The sequence below is a fragment of the Lygodium microphyllum genome, chromosome 4 (genome assembly GCF_053477565.2).
Source record: "Lygodium microphyllum isolate KBCC chromosome 4, Lygodium_microphyllum_v1.1.10, whole genome shotgun sequence".
Taxonomy (NCBI): Eukaryota; Viridiplantae; Streptophyta; class Polypodiopsida; order Schizaeales; family Lygodiaceae; genus Lygodium; species Lygodium microphyllum.
This window is the reverse complement of record NC_141138.1, coordinates 158,137,073-158,165,014: the sequence shown is the minus strand read 5'-3', so window position 1 is coordinate 158,165,014 and position 27,942 is coordinate 158,137,073. Positions and strand designations below refer to the sequence as shown.

General features: G+C 42.6%; 1 protein-coding gene and 1 non-coding gene across 2 annotated transcripts in view; both read right to left on the bottom strand.

Annotated features, from left to right (window-relative positions):
- The window catches only part of LOC148037824 (protein disulfide-isomerase 5-3-like), a 110,524-nt gene that overhangs the window by 27,049 nt on the left and 55,533 nt on the right, over positions 1 to 27,942 (bottom strand). Inside the window, exons 3-11 of the mRNA XM_087676781.1 lie at positions 26,400 to 26,490; positions 26,149 to 26,243; positions 24,702 to 24,759; positions 24,399 to 24,592; positions 15,576 to 15,633; positions 15,185 to 15,225; positions 14,980 to 15,054; positions 9,360 to 9,416; positions 8,577 to 8,643 (exon numbers count right to left, since the gene is read on the bottom strand). Coding sequence (XP_087532907.1) covers positions 8,577 to 8,643; positions 9,360 to 9,416; positions 14,980 to 15,054; positions 15,185 to 15,225; positions 15,576 to 15,633; positions 24,399 to 24,592; positions 24,702 to 24,759; positions 26,149 to 26,243; positions 26,400 to 26,490 — 736 coding nt within the window. The remainder of the gene's footprint in view (positions 1 to 8,576; positions 8,644 to 9,359; positions 9,417 to 14,979; positions 15,055 to 15,184; positions 15,226 to 15,575; positions 15,634 to 24,398; positions 24,593 to 24,701; positions 24,760 to 26,148; positions 26,244 to 26,399; positions 26,491 to 27,942) is intronic.
- On the bottom strand, positions 4,095 to 4,197 carry LOC148037826 (U6 spliceosomal RNA). The gene has a single exon (XR_015690815.1). It is a non-coding gene; the product is annotated as a U6 spliceosomal RNA (small nuclear RNA).

The window sequence follows — 27,942 nt, the reverse complement described above, 5'->3', positions numbered from 1 at the left end:
AGCAGATACGCAGCCTCCGAGATCAGTATGGGAGGATCCGTTCTAGCCCAGACGAGGTGATGGAGATTGCCACCGACTACTATAGTCGCCTCTTCCAGCAGGAGACAGCCTCAGCTAGAGGACAGCAATGTAGACAGCAGGTCTGGGATAACATCCCGTCCCTCGTCACAGAGGAGATGGGACGCTCCCTCCTAGCCCCCTTCACAGAGAAGGAACTAGAGGAGGCTTTCCATACACAAGACAAGCAGAAATGCCCGAGAGAAGATGGCCTCTCTAAGGCTTTCTTCACTACCTTCTGGGAAGTGGTAAAGGACCCCCTACTATTGGCCTTTTAGGAGATTTTCACTTCAAGACAAATGCCAGGGAGTCTATCGGCAGGCCTTATCAGTCTTCTCCCCAAAGGGGGAGACCGGTTGGAGCTTTCCCAATGGAGACCGATCACCTTACTGTCAGTGGCCTATAAGGCACTAGCAAAGATGATTGGTAGGCGACTACACCCCTTGCTTCCAGACATCATCCATGACACACAGACAGGCTTTGTCCAAGATAGGAGCATCCTGGACAATGTATTCACCTTCTTTGAGGCTACAGAGTGGGCCTAGGACAGCGGGCAAAGACTGGCCGTACTACTCTTGGATTTTGAGAAAGCCTATGATAGGGTGGACTGGGATTTCCTAGAGGGCACCATGGTGAGGTTGGGTTTCCCCCAGGCTTGGATTTCCGGGGTCTCCGCACTTTACAAATCAGCCACCAACAAGGGTTCTCATAGGAGGGAGGCAAGGGGAGGAGTTTCGGCTAGAGAGATCTGTCCAACAGGGCTGTCCCTTGGCCCTGTACCTGTTCCTTCTCTTTGCAGAGGCGATGTCTCACTTCGTCAGGTCACGTGTGAGCGGTTTACGTGGCCTCCGACTTCCAATAAGAGGGGAGACTGAATTGTTAGACTCAGAGTATGCAGATGATACAGCGCTCTACATAGAGGACGACGAGTTGATGCTGGAGAGAGTGAGGTTGGCTCTTGAGGTGTTTTGTTCTGCAGCGGGAGCGAAAATCAACTGGCGAAAGTCGGTTGGTTTCCTCATAGACCCGAACTCTAGCACGGAGTGGGGCGTCCACCTGGGATTTAGATGGGTGAGCAGAGGACAGACCGTCCGATACCTAGGGTTCCAGGTGGGACTCGGCATCACTCCCACCCAATAGTTTCTTCCAATCCTCGATTCTATTCGAAGGAAGCTGACCTACTGGAGCACAGGTCGCCTCTCACTAGCCGGTCGAGCCCTGGTAGTTAACCAGGTCCTCCTAGCGACGGCCTGGTACATCGCCTCGTGTTGGTGCTTCTCCTCCTCCTGCGTAATGCAACTTTGCCGCCTAGTGCGGAATTTCCTTTGGTCCGGGTTAGACGGCTCTAGGGATTCCAAGGCCAAGGTAGCGTGGGCAACCATTATACAACGTCGGTCAAAGGAAGGGCTTGGGATCATAGACCCAAAGTATTAGAGTATGGCCCTCCTGGGCAAGCTAATTGTCCCTGGCCTCACATCGAGAGGGCAAACCTAGAAGGTCCTATTGCAGGAGGGTCTTCAAGACTGTAGACCACGGCTTGGCAGTGAGTGGAGGCTGTCCCTGAGATGGATCTTCACATCAGCCCAGATCACCCTTCCTACATAGCTTGCTCCATGTGTGGCAGGGCCTCCATAAGGCCCTTATCCAGAGGCCCCCCAAGCTGCCACGAGGAGATAGACCATCAGCCGATGATTTGTAACTCCCAGGTTAGGGACTGGGAAGGGATACAGATTGGCGAGCGCCCCCACATCCAGTGGGCTGATTGGGAGGCTGGCCCGGCTCGTACCATCAGGACATGGCGGGAGGTGTACAGGATGGCGGACAAGGAGATGTTGAACCAAGCATCAGGCTGCCAGTGAGGAGTGGAGTTGAGGAGAAGGGAGATAGACACAACGATACCTCAGGATTGGCTTGCTCCCCCGATCCGAGAGCCGATAGAACGCGAGGAGGTATGGGCCGCTAGGTTTTCACTAGCAAGCATCCCCCAACAAGTGGCAGGAAAAGTGGGTGGCGCTCCACCTGGGACCTTTTTCACAGTGCAGGAGGGGGGGCGTCTGGCTCTTGACAGAGGGCAGCAAGATGAGGGGATAGTTGTTCTTTCATGGAAGAGGATTCGGGTGGTTGGCCTTCAGGGAAAGACATGGCAGCAGGACCCTTTGGTCTTTTGACACGAACTCAAGCAGTGGCGTTGGAGTGGGATCCGAAAGAGTGGTTTTGGCCGGCCACTGCGGTCACCAAGAAACCACCAAGATTCCTGAAGTACACCGCCAAGATTGCCAGACATGTACTGATGCAGGAGGACATGGATTGGGCGCCGTCACGTAGCAGGCATTGGCCGGAGCACAGCATCACGGAGCCGTTCCAACGAACCTTCTGGCGCCACCTATAGGACAGCTGGAGGCCAAGAAGGGTATCGTACTTTTTATGGCTAGTGGCACATGGAGGCTTGGCAGTGGGAAGCTGGCTTGCCCAGATGCAGGAGGGAGTTTGTAAAGTGCTGCACACAGCAGTCGATGGAGACCCCAAAGCACTGCCTTTGGTCGTGTGAGGTGACACAGCTCGTGTGGAGAGGAGTATGCCGCATCTTGCGCCGCATAGCACCCAGCCTTGGATGTATCTCTTGGGGTGCTTTCTGCTTGCAGGCAGTCAGCCAGGGCCGCCACCTTTTGTATGAGGCCAGGATGCACGACACAATATTCATGATCAAAGCAAGGTCGTGCGCAATGGTGGGTTTAGAGGCTCTACCCATCCGCCAGGTACTGGAGCCCACAGCAGACCACTCTAAGGTATGGAAAATCATAGGGAGTCTTACTAGTTGAAATATCTGGAAGGCGCAGTGTCAGGTGGCTTTCACTGGAGAGAGACTTTCAGTATAGGTGACCTTAGCAGAGCTCTGGACCTCCATCATCCACTCCCTTCGAGGCCGATGGGATCAGGTGCAGGGCGAGTCCAGGGCTCGTTAGGAGCTCCGAGGTCATTTCATGCGCACTTGGGGCGGCCAGGACCTGTTCTTCATGACTCAGGCAAGCAGCCCCAGATGGCGATACACCCCCCTTCCATGGCTTCTTGCCCCTCCCCCCTAGACCGCCTTGAGAGGCTTGTATATATGATGTATCTGTGACTTTCACCAGCTCCAGCTTGGTCTGTTGAGCATGAGCACTTCTTTGTATTCAGGTTTTTTTCTGAAGTAATATAATTAGCTACACTTTATTTGCAAAAAAAAATTATAAAAAAAACGAAGAGACCCATCAATCTGTGAGCATGAAGCATGAACATCTTGCTAAGGCAAATTCGGAGCACATAAAACCGGTTCATCAACCGACATCTTACAACGTTTACCCATCTCATCCCCATCCGTCAACTGCCCAGAATCCTCAGCCAACGAGTCACCATCCAATTCTGCCAAATCTTTACCATCCCCATGCCCTATATGCTGGTCGAGAAAAGCCACATCAATACCATTTGACACCTGCATATTCACCATAGCACAAATCTCTCTCTCTCTCTCTCTCTCTCTCTCTCTCTCTCTCTCTTTTTGTGCTGGTTACAAGATCTGTTCTCAACCCTGATTGGCTGTCTCAAAGTCTATACAGAACCTGTCTCTGTCTTCAGGCCCTGCGTGTATACTGCACCTGTTATGCAGTCAGGCTGTGCTGGACTGCACTTGTGCAACAAACCTCACGATGTGCCTTCAAAACCTTTGTGCAGGTTGTGAGTCTGCAATTTGTCAGTGAAGCAGGTTGTCAGTCTGCTGGTGATCTCAACAGTCTCAAAGTGAGCAGTCTTTTCAACTGTTTTCCGTCTCCTTCCAGAGATCGCGATAGGGCAGAAAAAACTCCTCTCTGCATGTAGGGCTGTCAGTGCAGGGTCACGTACCTGCAGATTCACTGCACTGCACTGCTATGCAGAACTGAGAAGGGAACCTTAGGCGGGGCACACGACAGGAAAGAGGGCCAAAATCTTGCAGGGAAGATCAGAGCACCACGCAGGGTTGGTCACCATTCCTTTTAGCCTCTCTCTCTCTCTCTCTCTCTCTCTCTCTCTCTCTCTCTCTCTCTATTTGTGCATGTCATCCTTGCGCAGGGGCCATGCTAATCTTCTCTGTATAGTTCCAATTTTATTAGATGTCTCCGAAGAGACTCTCTCTCTCTCTCTCTCTCTCTCTCTCTCTTCGCAAAAGGTAATTGTATTAATTACGAAAAAAGTACAAGTTTACATGATTACAAGATACACGATGGCTGTACGCCAGCGTGTGTCAACTGTCAGTACAAAACCCGGACAGAGATACACAAGTCATGGCAAAGACACAATGGAAATTGCCATATGCTAGGGAAGTAAGTCTTCCCGAGGGAGGAAGTCAGCGTGCCAAATGAGATCTATCTGCCAAAGCAAAAGGCCTTTAAGCCTGGCAATGTGTCTCGGAACATTAGATGCCAAATCAAAAAGAAAAGCATTCCGAGTGGTTCAATTGTGCCAACATCCCCAGCATCTAAGAAAATGGAACAAGATCTTCATATGCAACTGTGCCGGTGTGGGGTATTTTGGGCGTACAAAAACTCAATCGAAAGGGCTCAGCGAGAAACCAACCACCGCTCGCCAAACCGCTGACAAAAGCGACAAGATATGCTTAGCGAGAGGGCAAGAGATAAATCGATGACGGGCTAATTCCACCGTGGTGGTGCAGAAGAAACAATTGCCATTAGAGATTCGACGCTTGGAAACGGCCGAGGCAAGAGGAAGACCACCAATCATCACCCTCCAAAGAAAGACCTTGAATTTGAAAGGTGTCTTGTTCACCCAGCCCTCCATCACAGTTGCCTTCCACCATGAGTGAGATTTCCGCAAACCCTATACAGTATTGGCTTTAGTGACCAGCCATTGATGATCTTTAATCAGAAGTTGGTACACCTGGTTAGCCGAGGCCTTTTCCAAATTCAACCGGCCTGCCAGGACCTAGTCCTGCCAAGGGCGATCCACAGCAAGGGCAGGAAAGGGTTGCCTACTCTGGAGGACTAACAAAAGCTATTCCCACAAATCATGGTATCCCCGAGGGATTCGGAAAATCCGCCTGGCAGTGCGAAACGGTATGAACACATTACGACTGGCAAGGGTGGCATCTGCAACAGAAGTCAAGCCCAATCGGGCCATGCGGTTAAATTTTGGCCTGAGCTCCTGTTTGCCTTCCCATGAAAGTAATCTCGAGGCTGCCAACAATTCCAATTGAAAAGAGTTAGTATGTAAGCGGGCCTCCGCTGGATGCCAACATGCCTTCTAGAGAACCAATTGCCAGGAGCCGACCAAGTGAACAAGCAAGGATGAAGAAGGACTCGAAAACCAAGAGTCTGCATTAAGAACATGCCACTAGGAGCTTCGAATTTGTGTATTACCATGCAGAAGCACGCGGTCCTCAAGAAAATAACGGGCTATCACGGCCCACGGGTGATGCTCCACACACATGGCACGAAAAAGAGACCAACAAAGGGCCAGCATATGAGTTTCGGCATCCAAAATGGCCCCCACCCAGGCATTTGGGAGTACATGTATGCGACCACGAAATCCACGAAATACCTGCCTGCAATGAATCCTTCTTCCATAACATGAAACGAATGGGCCGCGTGAGAGCATTCAAAGTGGTAGGAGTCCAAGGCAGCAATGGCAAGAAATATGTGGGCATTGGCAGCATAATTATCTGGGCCACTTTGATCTCTCTCTCTCTCTCTCTCTCTCTCTCTCTCTCTCTCTCTCTCTCTCTCTCTCTCTCTCTCTCTCTCACACAAAAAACCCAAATGCTGACATGACTAGTAGGACTGGACAAAGGTACTCAATGCTCGCACAATTGGGTGAAAGTACCCCCATTGATGATGTGACTGGCAGAACAGAGTAGAGATACTCTCAATGCTGGACAAAATATCTCCATTTTTTAACGCGACTAAAAAGACTAAGTAGAGACACCTTCTGCACTGGTGTGACTGGGAACAGTGTTTGCAGTGACTATTCAAATAAAAATAATAAATACTGCAGTAAATACTGAATACTGATGCAACATGACTATGAGAACGGTTAGACAGTTGTGTGAATACTAATTAGTAAATGCTGTGAGTATTATAAAATGCAGTAAAGATTGAACGGATCTGAGATGCAACCGATATCACCAGAAAAACAAAATTAATACTTGGACAAACAGCAATACTTCCAAGCCCCAAAGAAGCTCTATCAAAGACAAGGACATGATGCACCCATCCCTACGAGCATCAAAAGATGCTTCAGGGTTGCAAAAATACTAAAGACAAAATGTAAGGGAGGATTGGATGATATGCAATCTCGAATAAGAGCTGAAGTCAAAGAAATATACATATCAGTGTATGATAAGTTAATGCTAGAAATGAAAACATACATCACTGAGTGGAAAAATGAAAAGTACATTGAGATTAGGATTGAATTGCAGGCTGACAAACCATATGGTAAATTGGATGCAGCCTGGAAGAGAGAAATAGAAACACTAAAAACTATACAAATGCATGTATGGAGACCAAAGACAGAGAGATTGCTGAGCTGAAATCTTAATTGGAAGCTCGCAAGAAACAAGTACCAGCATACAAGAAAAACTTGATACATAAAAGCCACCTTTGATTGTAGCAAAGTTAAAGAAATGGTATACCTAAAGAAGGACATGCATACATGGGCAGACATAGTCAAAGGTGCAAAAAGAAGACAGAAACAATGGAACATGGGATCAAAGAAAATACTCAACAGATTGAGGTTGCGAAAAACAAAGGGGTGCATATATGTAGCAAAGCAACCAGCCTCCCTTCACATCTCTCATGATATGTTCTACGCAAATAAAATGGAAATTGTGAACGCTACTGCTCCGAATATATGTAGTTGGATGAACTGAAAAAGGCAACCCACAAGAGGATGCCACAACCTTGATGCAAAGATGGTGACAAAAGAAGTATCTGGTTTTGGTGTATGACGGGTGGAAACCCCAAAAGATGAGAGAGGATGCATTCTCATACTGAAAATTGAAAACATGGACAAGGAAAATGCCTTCATTGTGAAATGGGGCTCTCAAGGGGGAAGATAAATACCTTAATGAGAATCTCACACCCACTAGGTTGGATCATAGGACAACATGCCAAAGATATTGGAGACACATAAGGAGCAGAAGCAAGCAGTATACAAAGATTGTAGGGAGATTATTGCAAAGTACCCACAACAATCATGGTGTGCCACCTATGAGACACTCAGGATGTCAATGTGGAACTGCAATCAAGTGTAACATGTAGATGTTGGATAGTTTGAGGATAGATTTCATAATATGGATATAGCCATGTACATAGAGACACACAATGCAAAGGGAGCTAGCTGCCAGATGTACAGGATATAGATGGAAAAGTGCATTCCACCCATAGGTTAGAAAGTCAAGGGGAACTAGAAGCTCTGAGGATATGGCCATACTGTTTTAGAGGGACTCAAAGGTATTGTATAGGGGATGCACAAGAATGAAGATGCACAACACGTGTGGATTCGGATACATACAACGAGATTGTATGTCATCTTCATTGCAATATACTATTTTCATCCCGCAAAATTAGGTCACAACCAGCCCTTGCTAAACATGTAAACATTTTGTTACTATGAGAGCATAAGTTATTCTCCTCCTAGGCTAGAGGAGTTGGGAAGATACTCCGACAAGGATTTTTCATCTATTGCAAGTATTTCATCAGTGCTTATAGGAGAGGAGTGTGTTCTTCAATTGGCCACAAGACATAGTTATACAGCAGGCCTTCTAGATATCAAGGGTGTAGCCGGATCCTCAACATCAAATAAGTATTAAGAGGCTGTCCTTTGCATTTGTGAGCTAGTATCCATCCATCTCTGAAGAGAAGAAAAATATACCCAAAACCTGGAATTTTCCTTTCATCTTGAAGGTTCTCTCTCTTAAAAGAAGGTCAAACTTCTCACTGTTTAGTCTTTGCTGAGCAACCAAGCCAGTATTCATAGGGGCAACACAACATACAAGTACATTCCTCAAAGAATCACAAAACGGCAAATGAACCTCATTAGCCCTGCTGCAACCTAAGATTATATTTACTTTCTTTTTCTGGAGTCGGCTGTCCACCTCCAGATTTTTAACAAGACTACTAAAATTTGTAAAGAGAATGACAATATAGAGCAACTTCACCAGTATCACCACCAAAGAATTATTCTCTGAAGCATTACACCACTGCATATAGTTTGTTTTACCTCAGGTGACTCAGATACCTAGTTAGCTACACTATTTAAAATCAAAATCCTAACAGCAAACAAGAAAATAGCTTTACCCTTTGTTCCTTTAGCATGCCACAATGTAATTCTTAGTGATTGTAAAATTATTCACATATATGATATGTCATGCTGTTTCAGTCAATAAAGCATTGCTTATTACCAAATCCATGTGTTAGCAAAATTACTAATTTTCATTAGTAAAAGACTGAAAAACCTCAAAAAAGAAAGTACGAGCACAAAAATATTATTACCGTGACTAACGAGTTCGTATCGCGTTCACCATAATATGACTCATGTTCATGATGCCCATGCTCTCCCCTAATCAACACATTTTGTATGATTTGAGAATGATCTTCACATTACAGAATGGCTTCCAGAAGTGTCTGTAGAAGAGTCATATGCTTTATAGATCATGCAGCTAAAGAATATATGGTCTACTTACCCTCTGTTGTGAGAACATGTTGATTGAGAACACCAATCCATGTATAAGCATGCCAAAACAAAGCACAAATATCTCCATTAGAAAAAGTACAGAGAGACATGCAATGAAATTTTCTGTAACTATTTCATGGATGTTGAGGACAATTGATGACCAGCCCCAGCCCAGTTTTATATTACCTGTCCAGTGGTTCTTCCCCCAATGGACTCTTTTAAACCCGTTCTAGACTAGTGCATGTGTGCACATTTGTCCACACACACACACACACAGAGGATCTGCTGGTTATATACTAAACAGTCACTAAGTGTCTGTCAGAAGATTAAAGGCTAAACAGTACTAATTTCAGTTACTCTACAAAAACTGAAAACACCAACCTTAACAAAAATGTGCCCTTCATATCAACTGAAGTCACAAAAATACCCCCACCAGTACACAGTCAAAGCAAACCTCCCAAAAGATCCTATAGCTCTCATACAGAAAAACACCTTAAGATAATTTAGCATTCCATTTGTTATAGCAATAAGTCGGTTAACACATTTACTTGGAGGCATTCACTATCATCATAAATGAAAAAATATCGAAATGAACTACAGACCTTACATCATGGCCTTTCCTGAAAATGCGAATTGATGGGTAGCCTTGGATATGATGCCTGCACAAGATGTCAAAGTGGAAGTCATATGATCTGACCAGATGATAAAATTTAAGTTACAGTGCACAGAATTCTTAGAATACAATGTAGTATGTTCAGTCACTTTAAATTCCCATCTTAGCAAAGACTTCTGTTTGAAGAAGACACAACCTGCTCAGAACTCATCACAGAACGCACTAAGCCTTTCTACCTACCCTCCATTCACTCCACCTCTTGGTACATCATTAGGGGGAACGCCACCCTTTAACACTACCTTCCACCTTTCATCTACCCCCACTTTACCACATCCTTTCACTCTAGGACAGTTGTGATTGGTATCCCCCTTACTACCCTCGGACACTCACAAACTCCTCGCACAACCTTTCAGATGCAGGGATATCCACCCTCTGCTTATGGACTGCCGTCACACATCTCTTGGGTCACTCCTATGCAGGGATTTCCATCCTCTACTCCCTATGCCCCTATCCCTCCACCTTGGGCTCCACAGGTGGTTACAATGTCCATACCCAATCCGCCCTTGTCCACATTTGGTTCTGCTATGCATACTTCTCATATGTATGGTGGGCACTTTGGGCACCCTATCCCCATTACACACCTCCATCTCCTAGCACTACTACTCCTATTGCAATGGCCGAGTATACCTTCATGGATAAGACACATTTTAATGGGTCAAATTTCACTACTCGGTGCAACTTCATGCAACTAGTGCTTGAATCTCAAGGACTTTGGAACCTCATCATTGGTACTGCACCCTATGCCGGATCCTCGATTAGCTCACCTTGATCACATCCATCAATGAAGAGCCCACAATGCCATGGCCAATGTTGAGTTAATTCAAGGGTTGCTTCTTGAGTTCCACTTTGAATTACAACATTTTCCCTTTGCATCACAGTGTTGGAGTCATCTCATTGATTGCTATGCAGCTTGAGATCACACTTGACATATCAATCTTGATTTTAAGCAAAGGAATTTTCAATTAAGGGGATCATCTAAAAGTCAAGTTGGTTGAATATTAGTGATTATCCATCAAATTTTCATTACTGGCTCCCCAAAGTCAAACGACAATCAAAACACATTTTTCTTAAATAAGTTGCCAAACAAATACTTTCATTTTATCCAGCACATTATCTCATTATCTAGATTGCCAACCTTCTACGATGATTGCGAGTTCTTGTGTTACATGAGGCTGCACAATTGACTCCACAAGAAGCCCTTCACATCACATCTATTCGGAGGCGCAAGGGTTGGTTGCCTCTTCTTCAAGCGGAAAAACCAATTGTGGCAAGAACTCCCAAGATACGAAGGCAAGCCAAACCAAGGATGCCACCACTTCCTCCAATGGAACTAAAGAAACACGACCCCTTTGGTAGCAAATTCCTAAGAAAAATAGGTTTTAGGCCATGTGGACAAGGAGTGTTGTACCAAGGCCCAAAGTCTTTCTCCTAGAAAACCACCACAGATTGCTATGACTTCCTCCATTCCGCCTGGCTCGTCTAGTCGGCTATGCTTCCTGCTGCTCCACCATCTGTTCCATTTGTCCGAATGGCTATTGGCTATGTGGCATGCGGACAGTCTCAGTAGCCTATCTCCTTCACTCCTCCTGAAGGATTGGCTGATTGGTCTGCTAGTGGCTCATCTATTGCACTTTACGTATCCATTCCTAGGGCATTCATTGCACCTTCTAGGACCCCTTTCCTAGCTCGCCATACACAATGGTGGCCAGACACTTAGCCTTTTCTTTTTCGGACTCCTAATGCATACTTACATACTCATTGCATTGCACTTAGCCTTGAGTATTTCAGTGTAGGACTAACATGCAGGCTTGAATCAGTCCTTCCTGAGCTTGGAATAGGAGACGCGCGCCGTTCCTTTCATGGTTCCATCTATTTGGAGTTTCGCTCTTCTACCAACACCAAGGCTTCCCATCTTGCGGTGGATTGTGTGCCATCTCTCTTGATGCTATCATGGCGGTGTCTTCTATCCTTGCTCTTCCAAAGGGATGCTTTATCATCTTCATCCATATGGTTCTCGGCACCACACGAAGACCAACATTATCATGCTCTTCTTCCTTCTTTGGCATCGATATCCAAGTTGAGAGGGGGTTCCTGCCCTTCTTAGTATTCTACAAGTTTTGACACTTTTCTTCAACATCGCCCTTTCCCTCCTGTTGTACCTTCCCCTATACATCGCATGATTTCATTATCCTTATACTAGGATACTTGAGCAAGTGAATAATTTTCCCACACGGGACATTGTCTAAGTGGCACTTGCTGCATGAGTATTCTTCAACATGTAGCATAGTATGCATCCCATTGTGTAGAGCACAACTAGACGGATCCTAAGTTGTTCTCACTAGTAGATTACACAACCATCCTTCTGCACATGATACTTTATCACCTTTCCCTCATTATCGACATCCTTGAGTGGTTGGGTAAGCTTGTACTGTTTTGTGATGTGTTGGGTGTACCATCTCTACTTTTGTCTTCTAGGTAATTGTTACTTAATTGGCCACCACCCCCAAAATTAACTTTTCGCCTTTTAAAAAAAAGGTTCAATTTGGTTCAATCCGCCTTTGTAGGGCTTGGTAGGCCACAAGGAAGTCGATGAGCAACCTTTGCCCAATGACCTGTCCTCTCTCGGGTGACTACTTAGACTCCCCTTGTAAGATAATTATCACCTCTCTAGTCTTGGTAGGCCAATGTTTGTTCATTGCCCTAGTTGCTTTGGGGTGAGATGGCTTGGGGTAAACATTGTAGCTTCCTTTTTAGACTCGATTTAGGATCTAAGAGGAGGTATTGAGCTAAAACATGCTTTATAGCTGATAAGCACATTAAAATAGTCCCAAAATACACTTAATTATGAAGAACGCAAATTTGGTGTCGAGCTTTGAGAGAGATTCAACGGTCCCCAAAAACCCTAATTTTTTGGGACACCCTTCAATATCTATAAATAGACGGGCTACCCACCATTCAGCCTCAATCTTTTGTGCAGGTTTACTATTCTACCATGCAAATTTAAGTGAGAGAGAAAGAGAGTCAAAATCGAGTCATTCATGAGTCTCGCTCAAAGATTAGCCTCCACAATCACCGCACGATACTCTTTAGAAAAACACTGGCTCTAATACCATGTGAAGATATGCTAGGGTTTGCACTGAGGAAACATAGCATGTACGACCAAGACTGAAACACAAAGACTTAGAGAAAAACAAGCAAAACTCTAACTCTAAACGTAAAACACAAAAGCTCAAAACTCAAACATAGACACAAGCACAGAGAGAAAAAACTCTGATGTAAATGAATGTTGTAACTGAATGTAAGAGTGTATAGAATGCCCAAGGGTAGAGCAATGCAATGTCGGAGAGTGGCATCCACTCGAGAGAGATCGTAAGTGCAATGTCGGAGAGTGGCATCCACTCGAGAGGGATCGTAAGTGCAATAACCACCAGTCAGAGATAAGAGAGTGCTGAAATTGAAGGACAGTAAGCTAGTCACCAAAACACAGTAGTCGGAGGCTGAAATCTAGTAAACGCAGCAGCGTAACACCAAAGGATGAAAACTGATCACCCAAGACAAAGAATTGTCACGCAACAACAGGAGAGGTATTTGCTGATGTAGACAGCCTGCTGAACAACAAAAACACGGATACTACTATAGTCACCTGGTGGGAGAGATGGCAACAGCCTGTCGCCTGGCTTTGATGACGCAATAGATGGACACCTTCAAACAACAAAGCAACAGCTGAAAACAAGCCACCTAGGGTTGGATAGTGATGGGCTGCAATTGGTGATGGCTGGACATCAGATGATAGGTGGCTGATGGCTGAAATGTGCACAGTAGAGTGAGAAATTTACACAAAAGGATGAGGCTAAATGGTGGGTAGCCCGTCTATTTATAGATGTTGAAGGGTGCCCCAAAAAAATCAGGGTTTTGAGGGAGAACTTAAACTCTCTCGAACCGCGCACCAAATTTGCATTTTTCATTAATTAAGGGTGTTTTGGGATTGTTTTAATGTGGTAATCAGCTATAAAGCGTGTTTTAGCTCAACACCACCTCCCCTATGCATCGATTGCAATCATCAATTTAGTGGATATCTACTCAATGATTTGCAGTGTATGTAGAACTCTAAGAGAAAAGTTTGTTGCTCCTATCAGAGAGCTGGACTGAATGTTCACACATACCATTATGTTTAATAGTTGAAAATGTACACATTCACATGATGTACACGTTAAGAAATTATGGGAAGGAGGTAGCACATACCTTCTCATCATAACCTACAACTACATCGTCTAGGTTGCTCATCCAAGTACCATGGATTAGCTTCCTAGAAAGGATTCTCACGGAAATTGAGTATGGAATCTTAGAGAAAATACTGCTTGTAGATATGAGTCTGGACCCTAAAGCCTAGAGTGATGTGTTGGTATGTACACAAAAGCACAGAGAGTGATAGCAGTCATATGCTACTTGTAAAGGGAAACAGCTAATATATGACCAATCATGGGATCTTGAAGTTATTTTCTAAAAGATCCGGTGAAACAGGGTTGGATGGTTAGTATTTGCAATAGCATCTTGCTGTTTCAGCCTAATCCTCCTATGTCCTGGAAAATACAACATCTGTCTCATGTATACTTTCTTCTTGGTCTTCTTCTTAAGTTTCCTTTGTCTTGCACCAATTTTTCAATCTTGTAATTGGCAGTGCAGTGTAGAAGCCATATTGCAAAAGCTCCATTACTTCAAGTTCAAAGACTAGAAGAGACCTTAGTACTCATGGCAGATGAGTCATCCAAGCACTGAATAGATGAACAAAAATAACATGGAGCCATTCTAGAGATGTGCCATTAGATAAGTATGGCCAATATACTGAGGACATTCTTCGAAAACTTCAGGAAGACCAAGATTTCCCAAGAGTTTTACATTCCCAACCAATAGATCAGGACAAAATTTGTGGATAAGTAAAGCAGGCAGACAGCCATAAGCCATGCAAAAATGAAGATATCCACAAGCATGTTACTTTACAAGGAGATGCTCCAGCAACTAACTAAAGAGACATTTATTGGTAAAAGAAGCTATATTCGGTAAAAGCAAAAATGCACCAAGATTCTCTAAAGAACCTGCAAAGGCCATTGATGAAGGTGACAAGGAGAAGAGAAAAAATCTCCAGAGCACACGTCTAGGCTGTACCCCAGTTTGTACACCCTCTGCTAAAACTGATCAAGAAGCCCAATGAACAATAATCGTGGGTTCAATCTGAAGCTTCCCATTTACCCCTCACTAGCAAATCAAGAAAGTGAATGCTGCAAACTGAATCATAAATCAGTAAGAATGCTTTCACTCCAGGTTTGGTATTGAAATCCCTTCAGGTGTCATCTGCTGGCAATGACAGCAGCATCTTGTTCAAAGAAAAACGCAATCAATCATCACAGCCAACACAGACTTTGGTTTATAGCCTCTACAGTGACACTAAAGCACAATTATTTGAGCATACTAATGTTTGCATATGTAAGATGCACTGACAAAGAAAACAGAGAATTTGGACACTCCAACAATTGTGCTGGAAAGAAAATTACTTTCTGCACAAGTCTGCATGCACAGTACAGTCTACTTTTGCCAACATGATCCTTCCATCAGTTTCTGGATTATATCTGCAAAATTAAAGGTGAAAGTATTAGTCTCTCTACCACCAAGTATCTATTTATGTTTCACAAATTTTGAACCACTGGATATTTGGGAAAAAAGCCAAGTCCAAACAAGATTGTGGATAGATTGATGCACCTCTCAGCAATGATCTTTGCAGCTCTCTCCCAAGCAGGTTTCTACAAAATGTAGCACCAAAACAATTCCATCAAATTTACCTACAGTTAGAAAAAGCTATGACTGAAAGGTCACCATTGAACTTAAAAGTGTGCCTCACTTTTCAAGCACACTTTTTCAGTTCAAACATCTGCAAAACACAAGTCCCAAAAGAAGCAATTAAGCTTTTATATTTTGGGATTCTCCAACTGTCTTTAAGTACAAGGAACTTTAACTCAAAACAATTCTAGCCCTCGAATAGAAATCTCTGGATGCAATTGAACATCAGAAATCCAGTAGATTGAGCATTTAGGTGAATACAAAAACAAAGAGTCAGTCTACAAAGCCAACTAGAGCTCTAAAGGCAACTTACCAGCTTATTACTCCAATAACACCAAGGAGCGTAAAAGTTTATGACCACAATAGGGAACCTGCAAGCAGAATTAATTTAAGTTGCAATCGGAAGAACAATTTGTACAAATAACATCTTTGATAATATCAAGTAGACAGCATGACAAGCATTCTTTAATCAGCTGCTTTTGGGACTCCCCTTTTGGTGACAGAATGTGTCTTCCCTAATCTGCAGACTGCAAAGAAAATTTGATGCAGTTCAAGGTCCGTTTCGTACGACCTTTTTTTTCCAATAACATTTTGTACAATCTTTTCGAGTACAAAGTACAACAACATCCAGGTGACAACTGTGAACATTAAGAAGCATCCATCAAGATTTTTGCAGATCCCAACACACTGAAGTAAAATGTTATACGTCGTCAATTACCAACACATCTGCATATTTTTCTCTTTACCATAAGCCCTATAAATGTTATCCCATGCATTTCTGTCATATCTTGAAAAAGGCATCTGCCTTTCAGAATCTTCAGATTCCATGATTTGTGCACATGCAGTGCTTGGACCAAGACCCACAGATAATGTTCATCATATATCATAGTTTTTTCCATACATGTATGCTTAAAATACCAAGCATTTGGTATTGAAAACATATGAAAAAATACCATATTTTGCCCTGGCAGGAAAAAGAAAGTGGCAATTGCTTTTCTTTGCCCTCAATTTGCCACTTCTTGGGCCATTTTTGCTGTCACCTTGTCTCCAAACATTGCTGCGCACCCTCTGGAGCCTGTCAACTGCAACAGAAAGGCAAAACCAGCCCATGACCAGCTGTTGACTGCACAAACCAGCAGCCTTGGTAATGCCATGTTCCAGCCTGTTTTTCTCTTGTAATCAGTGTGTTTGTTAAGAGAGAACATAAAAAATCTCTCTTTCATTGTGAAAGGCTGATTCACCTACTCATGATCCATGGATGATTTCTTTTCTCCTATCTTGGTCTTTCAATATGGATATTGAAGAAGTTTCTTCCCCTACATGTGGTGAGGATGGGAAGGGAAAAAAGCCAAACATGGGATTTTGTCACCCTTCTCCAAAAGCTTTTGAAAGCCATGTGTACAATGAAATACAAGTATTGTACACATACATGGGATGGTGGCCCACCACGCATAAGAGTGCATCTTTTGGGCATAAAGGGATATGGTGAAAGAGCTTGTGAAACTGCACCATCAGATGTCAAAGAAGTATTCAGAAAATTACACTTGCCAATGCAACCAAGTGAGGCAAATGTTATCACTGAGGTGCCTGATTTGGGTGAGGCACAGGAAGCTTCTATTGGTGCAGATGTCACAAGCATAGTTGTCAGGTACGAAAGGTATGATACGGTACGGTACGATAAAATATGGTACTAAATGGTACCTTAAGATTTTATAAGGTACGGTATGATATTAGTACCCAAAAAAAAAAACTTGATTATTTTGGACTAAAGATGATAGAATAGATGTTTCAAGTCTAAATAGCATTGCTATTAGAGTATATAAGACGAATACTTGAGGGTAACATGCCAAAACCTAATGTTGTGTGCATTATTGCTACCTACAACTTACAACTACATAGATGGGAGTGGATACATCATACATGAATGATCATACAAATAAGAGAAGTGAGGGCTTGAGAGAGGGAAGGTTGAGAGAAATTATTTAAATCTAAAATAACATGATCTCATGGGAGAAAAATATTAGTATAAGGAGCATTTAGCTCATCCCAAAGTGCAACTTAAACAGGAAAAGATGTATCCATTAAGTTGGTACCTTATGGTACTAGTACATAAGGTATAGTACCTAAAGTATGGTATAGTATGAAACCTTTCATACATGGTACTAGTGCAACTATGGAACTTAAGAGAGAGAGAGAGAAGGATGTGTGTGTGTGTGCGTGTGTCTGTGTGTGTGTGTGTGTGTGTGTGTGTGTGTGTGTGTGAGAGAGAGAGAGAGAAAGGCTTCAAAGAAAAAGAGGATGTGAGAAGCTTGAGAGGGGGAGAGAGAGAGAGAGGATTGGGGGAGAGAGAATAAGAAAGAAATAAGAAAAAAAAAAGGAGAAAGAAAAAAGGCTTGAAGAAGAGTGGCCAAAAAGTGCTTAATTTTTTCGTGCTAAATCGCATAGATATATACCATACAGATCAGTCCATACTATGTACGGAGACAACCTTGGTCACAAGTGGGATGCCCTCTTCAATGAGTACATTGTACAATGTTTCATCATCAAAGCATGGAAGATTTGCACTTCTAGCACTCCACAAAGCTTGAAACAGGCATGGAATGTTCAAACAAGAAAGAATGCAACTATGGCTCTACGCAGGTTTTTCTATGCTGAAGATATATCCTACACATTAAGGTGAAATCACCATTTTTTATGGACATGGTGAGATCAAGTGGAGAGGTGAGGCCCAGCTATAAACCACCCACATATAATCAATTGAGGGGCAGGAAATTACTAGATGAAGTTAGGTGTGTTGATGCAAAGTTATATGGTGTACGTGAAAATTTGGTAAAATACGGATGCACCATTGCATGTGATGGCTGGTCGTATAAAAGGCAAAAATCCATTATCAACATCATTGCTACTTCCATTCGTGGCACTATATTTATGAAGTTTTTTTACACTAGTGGTCAATACAAATCAAAGGAGTACATCTTTGGCATTCTCAAAAATGTGATATTGGATATAGGGCCTCAAATGGAGTGCAAGTTTACATGGAAAATGCTACAAAATGTGTTTGTAAAGCGATACTCATTGAGTAAGAATGGCCTTCTATCTTCTTTATCACGTGTACTTGCCATTGTTTGGATTGTTGTCTCAAGACATAGGCAATTTGGCATGGGTCTCTCCTATTTTGCAGCAAGATATCAAACTTGCAAGCTTCATTACAAAGAAGTCAAAGGTTTTGGCATTGTACAAGAAGTGTAGCACACAAGCGCTATTGAACCTATTGAAACCAGCCTTCCTTCTCCTGGGAAGTGATTTAACAATAATTACAGCATGTATAAAATTTATATAAATTGAAATGCAACGTTAACACTAAATCTTGGACACTAGATACTTGATTGGCCCCGAAACTGGCAACCCTTGCAGTATTTATTTATCTTGTATTGAAATTGGAAGAGGTACACTGAGATTGCTTCGATCTCCTTTGCTATACAATGCATCTTGCTATCACAAATGACCAGCAAGCCTTCTTATCAATTTGCCCCTTGATTCACCCAAGGAAGGATTGGCCTTCAATTGACCCTTGGCTGGTCAAATCTAACCCCAAATCCAATTGATGGCTGGCTTCCTAAAATCTCTAGCAATTCCTCGAATTCCAGCTACTGATTTCAAGTACCAAGCTTAACTTTCCAGCTTGCGACCTGAGGTGGCTGCTAAACCCTAATTTCTACTGTAAATTAGCGCTTTCAGCAGCAAAAACACAGCTATTGTTGGATTTCTTAGATATGGCTGAAATCTATTGCTGGATTTCTTGTGGAGGAGAGAGAAATCTCTGATTTCTATCACAAGAAATTGATTTTGCTATCCAATGCATCTTGCTATCACAAATGACCAGCATGCCTTCTTATCAATTCGCCCCTTGATTCACCCAAGGATTGGCCTTCAATTGACTCTTGGCTAGTCAAATCTAACCCCAAATCCAATTGATGGCTGGCTTCCTAAAATCCCTAGCAATTCCTCGAATTCCAGCTATTGATTTCAAGTACCAAGCTTAACTTTCCAGCTTGTGACTTGAGGTAGCTGCTAAACCCTAATTTCTGCTGTAAATTAGGGTTTTCAGCAGCAAAAACACAGCTATTGTTGGATTTCTTAGATGTGGCTGAAATCTATTGCTGGATTTCTTGTGGAGGAGAGAGAAATCTCTGATTTCTGTCACAAGAAAGTGCTTGATTTTGCTATTGCCCTGCTGGAAATAGTTAAATGACTGCAACCCACCATCAACAGGAACCCCATATGCAGTCAACTACCTTGTGGACCCCAAAATTGTTGTCATCTCCCTACAGGCAGCCCATAGGGGCTGGCACCTGCCTCCAATGGCCTCCTAATCAGCTGGGGCAGCTCTTTAATACTCTCCAATGACTGGAAAATTGCAACAATAGCTCTCTCTTCTCCTTTCCCAACCTCCACAATGGTGAAATGAGGCTTCAACAGCCTCTAATAGTCTTTCCCCCACTTGCATAGGCAAGCTTTGCCAACAAATAGCAACCTTCCAATTAGATTTTTCATCCATTTAATTAATTTTCAGAATTAATAATTCTGAAAATTACTTTCAACCCTTGTAGAAAATTAAATGTGCATATCCACAATTAAATTGGCTACGCCATTTTAACTCCCAAGTGATCCTATGCATTAACTGACCCTTGAATTGGCATTAATTAATTAATTAATTCCTAATTCCTAGTGTCACCACTGACACATATTGGTCAAATAGCTGCCCTAGGCCAAAACTAACACCAGGCATCCAATAGTACTTGTTGAGTATAACTTATTACAACTCTTGCCTTTGACACCAACTAATATCTATAGGTCCTTGGCCCATCATTGTGAATAATTGTCTTGCCCAATAAGTGCATCTCACATCTATACATTTGATTAATGCTAAGTAAAGCATAAAAATTCCACATCCTTGTGACACCTACTTCTACAAGATTTGCATATATGTATATTATGCTAATGAACTTGTCTGGCAAAAGGGTATTTAATGAATTGAGAAAAATGGTTGTTAGTAAGGAATGGATGAAAATGAAGGTTTCACTTTGAAAAGACTAATGAAGTCGCATCGATTATTTTGGGGAATGACTTTTGGCAAAATGCAAAAAATTGCTCAAATCTTGAAGCTCCTTCATTTGGCTGATAGAGAAGAAGCCACTGTGGGTTTGATTTATGAGCTCACTCATCAAATGGTAGAGAAGCTTCAATCCCTTGATGATGTTGAAGCAACCAAGTATAATGAAGTGAAGATCCTTTCTTTGGATCATTGGGACATGTTGCATTCATCCTTGCATGAAGGAGTCATTGTGTTGCACCCTCTATGGAGAGGATGTCAAAAGTGGTGCAGCAATGAAAGCATAAACAAGTGCTGAAATAAATTGCTAAACACAAGACGGAAGAGAAGAAAGAGAGAACATTGCAAAGGAGAGAACTTAAAAGGATACTAGGGAAATGGAATCCATATACCAAACACAAGACTATCACGTAAAAACAGTGAGTCATTGGTTGCATAGGCACTAGCACCAGCTTCTCTCTCCAAAAGGAAATCCGCCTGAAGAATGATGACTACTATGTCAATGAGGAGAAGCCCAATAAATAGGCACAAATTAGGCCATAAATAGCAGTTGGTTGGCCAGCATTAAATGCTGGTCGATTGGCATAAAATGCCAATCTAGCATAAAATATCAAGCCAATAAAATACCCAAAATACTAACAATTGTGCCCGGCCCATCAGGCATGCACAGACTCACACATGAGCTAATAATCCTACTAACAACTGTCTCAGATCATGGATGATCTGATACAATACGATGATACAAGGACTCATCACAGTCCATACAACGTAGAAACACCAAAGTAGAACCATGGATACCCAAGCAATGGGTGATCAAGTCACCACCAAAGTGCCTTGGAGAGAACCTGACGTCGATGTCGATTGTACCTGCTCCTAGAAATAAAAAAGAACCATAGCATGTCTTTGCATCCATCATCAATGTCTCGCAATAGCATACAAGACCATCCTATCAAAAATGCCCCTAAACAATGTGACCATGGATTCCCCCGAAACCACCAAAGTGTCCCCTCATGGGAGCACAAGACTAGGAGCCAAGCCCGCATTCTGTCAAATACCAACCCATCATGAGCCTAGATGTCAATCCCAACTCTAGGATTTTAACCTACCAAACTTCAATTGATACATTAGGGAAGTCCCTCTCTGGAACCTATGCACCTATATACCTATATAGATGAGGCTTGGTGGCCCCATCTCACACTCCCTCTTTAGAGTGCCGAGAGAGATGACTACATCACCTGGATTAGAAAGCAACAAAGGAAACGGCAATCAACCCCTTCCCTCGGTCTAAAGAAGTAGACCCCTTCCATGCCTTGGACTTCTGATTGGCCGGAGGATCGGAGTGGAGTCTGAGAAAGAGGAGGAGCATGTATCCCCCTTCTTCTTCTTCTCCTTCTTCTACGAGGCTGCTAACTCCTTGCAGTCCTTCTACAAATGGCCCTTCTTACCAGAATGATAACATTGGGCCTTCGACTTCTTCTTCCTATCACCCCTCTCTAAAGCTATACAAGACTCACTAGAACCTCCATAAGAAGACAAAAGCTCCCCTGTAAACACAAAGATGTCTCATGGTCAAGCAACATCGAGAACATATGTAAAGACCACAGATGTAGAGGATGTCTACACCCTCAAAGCATTTGCCACTCAGTCAAACTTTAGACGAAGCTTATAGAGTACCATTCCCACAAGATTTTCCTCTAAAAGGGCACACTGCATGTGTCGAAGCTGGTCCTGTACGTGTATAATATGAAGCAAAAATGACTGAATAGTGTCCTTCAACTCAAACCTCATCTGCTAAAGTTGACCAAGGTGCCTCACACAACATTTAAAGCTTCAACCATACTTCTAGAGATGTCCTACAAGAGGTAACACTTCTTTAGAAATACACCAAAGCAGTGCAAAATACGCACATGCATTGTCGGAATCCCGTGTAAGCACAGCTTCCTCATGGTTGTCCTCATCAAATCATCAAGAGGAGGAAAAGGACACTAAGGCCGAGGAATAGATTCACTAACAATGTACCAAATCTGCTTCAGCACAAACCAGGCTTTCATCATAGCACTCCATGTAAAATAGTCAGGTCCATGTAACTTATCATCAGTAGAAGTATATGGACAACCCATCCGGAGAAGAGAAGATGGAGAAGGTAGACAATGAGAGAAGGCAATCAACTAAACAACACAAATGGCACAAAAATAGAGCTCACACGCAATATTCACAAGCTGACCATGAAAAAACAAATGCAAAAAATGGAAAACAGTCAACAAACACTGTCAATAAAGAGCAGATGCTGTCATCCAGCCTCCAAGAGCAAAATATGCAGAAAACACAGCAGTTGCTGATGAAAACACAGAGTAACCAGATTAAATCCAAGCAACCTGCAGTAAATATAGCAGACAGGCAAAACGCAGGAAGCTGGAGGAAAAACGCAGCCTTCAGAGGATGAAAGACAGGACGATAGCAGTAGGCAGCAATCGCCAGGTCAGCAGGGTGAAGACAGCCTGTAATTAGCAGAAAAGCACGCAGCAGGAGCCTAGATCCTGCAATCTAATACCATGTCAAAAGTGGTGCAGCAATGGAAGCATAAACAAATGCTGAAATAAATTGTTGAACACAAGACAAAAGAGAAGAAAGAGAGAACATTGCAAAGAAGAGAACTCAAAAGGATGCTCGAGAAAGGGAATCCATACATCAAATCTGAGTGCATTCCTTTACTTGTACATAATATGTGGCATAATAGAGGATGATTGCCCTTTACAAACACATCTAATTGTCCATCGATTGATAGGAGAGAAATTTCAATAAAGCTTCTACAGTGTTGGCAATGTTCGATTTGAGAACTTATCATGATTCACAACATTATTGGGCAAGCCTGCATCAGTGTTTATCTAGTAAATTGATCTCTCCAAAAGTCAGGAGTTAATGGACAGATAAGCTCTAGAATCACTCAAGAATTACAATAATTATCCAAGTGGCAAGGACGAAATTATAATTGACTTAAGAGAGTTTCACAGGTCAACAGAGTCTGTACTCACACATGCATGGCTTAATCTTTGAGATGAGCATTATGACTACTTACAGGTACAACCAACTATGTTTTGTCAGACAAAAATCCATGATGTTGCATGTCCTCACTTGGCATATGCAATGAGATGGAGTCACCAGTACAGATCTAATCTGTAAACATCTTGACAAGGGAAGAATACCTGGCAGGTCCTTAATGAACGCAATCGGCTAGTGTCCTAAGCTGTGGCAAGAGGGCAGGTGGTTGAAAGACTGCCACAGGGGTTCAATGCAACCAGCATGTCTTGTTTCACAGCAACAGGTTTTAGCTGATTTCAAATCAGCATTAAAACAGTGAGTTCATAATTAAAATTCTGCATTCAGGAATGCAGTGTTATTCATAAGACAGGTGTAGACAGTGACAACCTTATGAACCCTACCATCTCATATCTGGATAGCATTGTAGCTTAGGTGATGAACTTTGAACTGTAAATTTTTAAAGTCCCCAGTAACCCCCTTGCTCACTGGTTGCACTTTTGAGACTTTGCGAAACTTCAAGCTTAGATTTTGCTGCTGGTCATGCACAAAGTCACCCAAGTTGGACCGAAGGAAAGCATGACTGCAGGCTTTATTTTCCGCAGTGGACTAAACACACAGCTTATGGACCACAGCTTCACCATCAACGTTGTTGGAGGGCTGCCTTTTAGACAGGTTTTGGAATTTTCTCTGTTGGAGTTTGGAGCAGCTATTTTTAAATCTTATGGGTTGAACTGGTCATTGTTTGCTCCGGTAGAGCTTGAATGACTTGGAGATAACAGCATCCAAATACCTTCTTCACCCAAGAACATGAAATGTTTGAGCCATGTAATCAGATACCTAACCCCAAATGTTTGGATTGTCAACCAGGCTTTTGCAACTCTTAACTAAAACTCAAACCAACATGTCCCTACATACAATAAGACTAACAAAAGCACAATCTTTATTAAGTAACTAGCCATGTATGAGGTAGCAAAGTGAACTTACTCTGCTGCATATTTCTCAAAGTTCTCAGCTGTAAGCACAACAGCACGCTCTCCAAGCTCCTCAACTGATTCATGATCCTCATCCCCATGACTTACTGGATTGGGGATAGGTCCCACATGAAATTGAGGGCCTACTCGATTCAATGCAGGGTCTATGGGAAACTTCCGCACTGTTTTGGTTATGTTTAATCTATTCTGCAGACAGATGAAAGAAAATTCAATACCTGCTCACCATTTCGAAACAGATTTATTAGAGATGGGCATTAGTACAAAGTAAATTTCAAGGAAAACGAATGTCACTCACTGTGCCTAGTACATCACTAACATCAACTGATGCAAACTCACAAGAAAGTGCTGGAAAACTGTAAATACAAACAAAAACAAAGTTTATTAGTGGAACAACCCCAACTCCTCATGTAAACTCACAAAGGAAGTGATGGAAAACTGCAAATACATATAGAGTCAACCCTCTCAATAGAATAATAAGGTATAAATGAGAAGAGTACCCTGCCAGAAAGTGCATCAAAAGATTGTGCAGCAGTCTGCAGAACATGCTGGTGGGCAAATAGCAAGGCAGATACCTGTTTCAACTCGCTTTCCTCGTACATGTTCTTCCATAAAACAGAATCAAACTAGAATACCCCTATCCATTGACGATTTAATTCCTCATTATTTTATATTTCTCTTTGTTACTGCAATAGAGTGATTATCCATATCAATAGAGCTTGTAAAGGATAAACATCATTCCCTTTTTGTCTCATAAAAAGTGGAACAAACAGGTTATTTCTGTACATCCTCGTGCATATCTCATTTACCTTTACATGACATTCATGTGCTTTGGTTGTCTGCAGTATGTGACTACTAGTTCTGAGAGCTAGATCAGCCAGCCTTCAGTATTTGATTGCTAGTTAGTACAGCTAGACCAAGCACCTCACTGACTCTTGCCAGTTCCTCCTCCCACCACCACCTATTGAAGGTCTAACAAAATTTGCTTCTCTTTATGAGAAATCGTATGAAAAGGTTTTCCTCAAAAAAAATTAGGAGATCAAATTCCTCTATCAATGTAATGAAATAAAATCTGCATGGGATGCATTGCTTGAGTGAGTACACTAAGCAAGCAAAAACTCACGTAACCTATCATAATTCTGGTACACCCACTGCCGACATGGCAGTAGGTCACCAGCTTGTTGAATGCCTTCTGTGGGTGCATGAGGGACACACACACATTCAGCCACACACATTCCAGCCATGGACTGCATGGAACAGAGGGTTGTTCCTAGATAAATGCTGGCACTAAACGTCTCACACACACCTATTCATGAGCAAGTGGTATCATATGAGTAAGACACAGCTGATCAGCTCTCTCTTGATAAATAATAAACGAGGCCACTCATTAAATATGCTAGAAAATCCTGAACTTTCCGAAAATGGGATCCTGGAGAAGGTGAAGCAGTGCGAAATGGCAGGTATGCAGCACAGAAACATCTATGAGCAGAAATTGACAAACAAAATTAGCACAAAAAGCATCCAGAGCACATGTGTCTCTCTCCTAGCATATATTAGTGACCTTTATCCACTTGCACCATCATCATAATACCAAAATTATAATAATAATATGTTATTCAGATTATAACATGTAAAAAAAAGGTGCAGCTCTAAGCTTCACACTTTCAGAATAGCAGTTTGCTCAAAAATGATTTTAACTCCCCAAATCTTGGACAATTTCAAGCTGTGAGACTGGCGTCCTTGACCTCATGTTAAAATCAATACGTAGAAAGTCCCCGTCTTTACTTCCATCCAATATGATGTTTGTCGTGGTTGAAACACTCAAATAGTTACTGAGCTCCTGTACCAAAACAAAGGGATGGGAACACACTAGTTCAAAAGTTATACCTATAAAGAACCACCAAAACAGTAAGATAAGCTGTAGAGAGGAATTCAGTCTCCAACAATCATGCTTCTCATACTCTTCAGTTAATAAATTTGAGCACATAATAATTACCATCCCAAACAAAATGATCATGCATAGTGCAGCAACAATCGATAGCCCTGCCCCAGACAAAGTTGCCTCTGTCAGATCCCTTGGAATTTTCCTGCAAAAAAGGTGGTTGGGTCACAACGTATTGTGATGTCATATAAGATTATGAGATAGCAGTTTTTTAAGTGCTTACAGAAATGTGATAATCACAAAAGCAACACACAGAGCACACACTCAAAACAAAATGTATGATTAGAGAGTGCAAAAGGAAGCCTAAGTCATGTTATCATTGCTGATGACTGATTTGGTTAAACCCAGCTCAAACAAGACTCCAGTACTGAAAACCTAGGCTAGTCCATTCAAAACTTCACTAGAAAAAAGACCCAATCAGCATCAGGATTCCAAAGTTTCACTCTCATGATTCAGAACCGATACTATGGTTCAGCTAACTAGGCCTCAACTTGCAAGGCACCATGTACATGCATCACTTAGAACTTACCCATTTTCATGCCTTAGAGCAGGGACTTCTAAGCTATTACCCCTTGTGAGCAAGTCAGGCAAACATGTGTGCCCTAGACTCTCTGGGTTTGGGGACATCTTTTGCTTCATTCTAAGCATCCCCTCCCTGAGGACCCTCATCTTGACATTCATAATCCCTATCCATATCCATATCCAAGTGTGCTCAACAAAGTCTGAGTTAATCCCATCCTCAACACCCCATCTCCCGCACCTTCTATCCTGCACATTGCCGATATTTCCAGGTCTGCCTCTCTCTCTCTCTCTCTCTCTCTCTCTCTCTCTCTCTCTCTCTCTCTCTCTCTCTCTCTCTCTCTCACACACACACAAAATGCAGCTTGGATGGCAGATATAATATTGCCAACAACCCTGAAAGGTGGTGAATACTAATCCCGAACACAATTGTTGAGCCCTCTACTCACAGTGCATACACTTGTCTTGTTGAGGCAGATTATAAACATGCTGCCCTTGCCCTTTAGGTTTTCACACCCGACCAACTCCATGTTGTTTTACAGTGATGGCCCAGCTGATGATGATGGGAGGTACAGCATCTTATGGCGATGACATGGTGTCTGCAACAAGAGGACTTGCTGATCATGTGAAGGACTGTTGCAAATTATCAATAACTGTGCCCATCATGCAGCACTGTATTTTGGATCGTGGTGATCATGGTTGTGGGTCATCAAGGATCGTGATCATCAAGCACCAAAGTTGTCTTCTGTTCTCCTGATCTAAAGTGATCAAGATCATCTCCAGTGAGTCTATGCAGGCATGGGCAAGTGATTCAAGGAATGCAGATTGGAGTGTTTGTGGCTGCCTTAGATCAAGGATGACTGATTGTGACTCTTGGATTGGGCTGGGACATGCTCTGTGGCACGTGGATACAAAGTGAGGGAGAGTGCTAAATCGCCCACAGCTAGAGCTGTCAATAGCCTATATTTTGCACACATTTGATATTATCATCTACTGTAACATAAGTTAGGAGGGCTGTTTTCCCCTTGGATTCACTTGTCTTTCCTATGAGTTGTGTGATTAGGACCTAGTGCCTTAC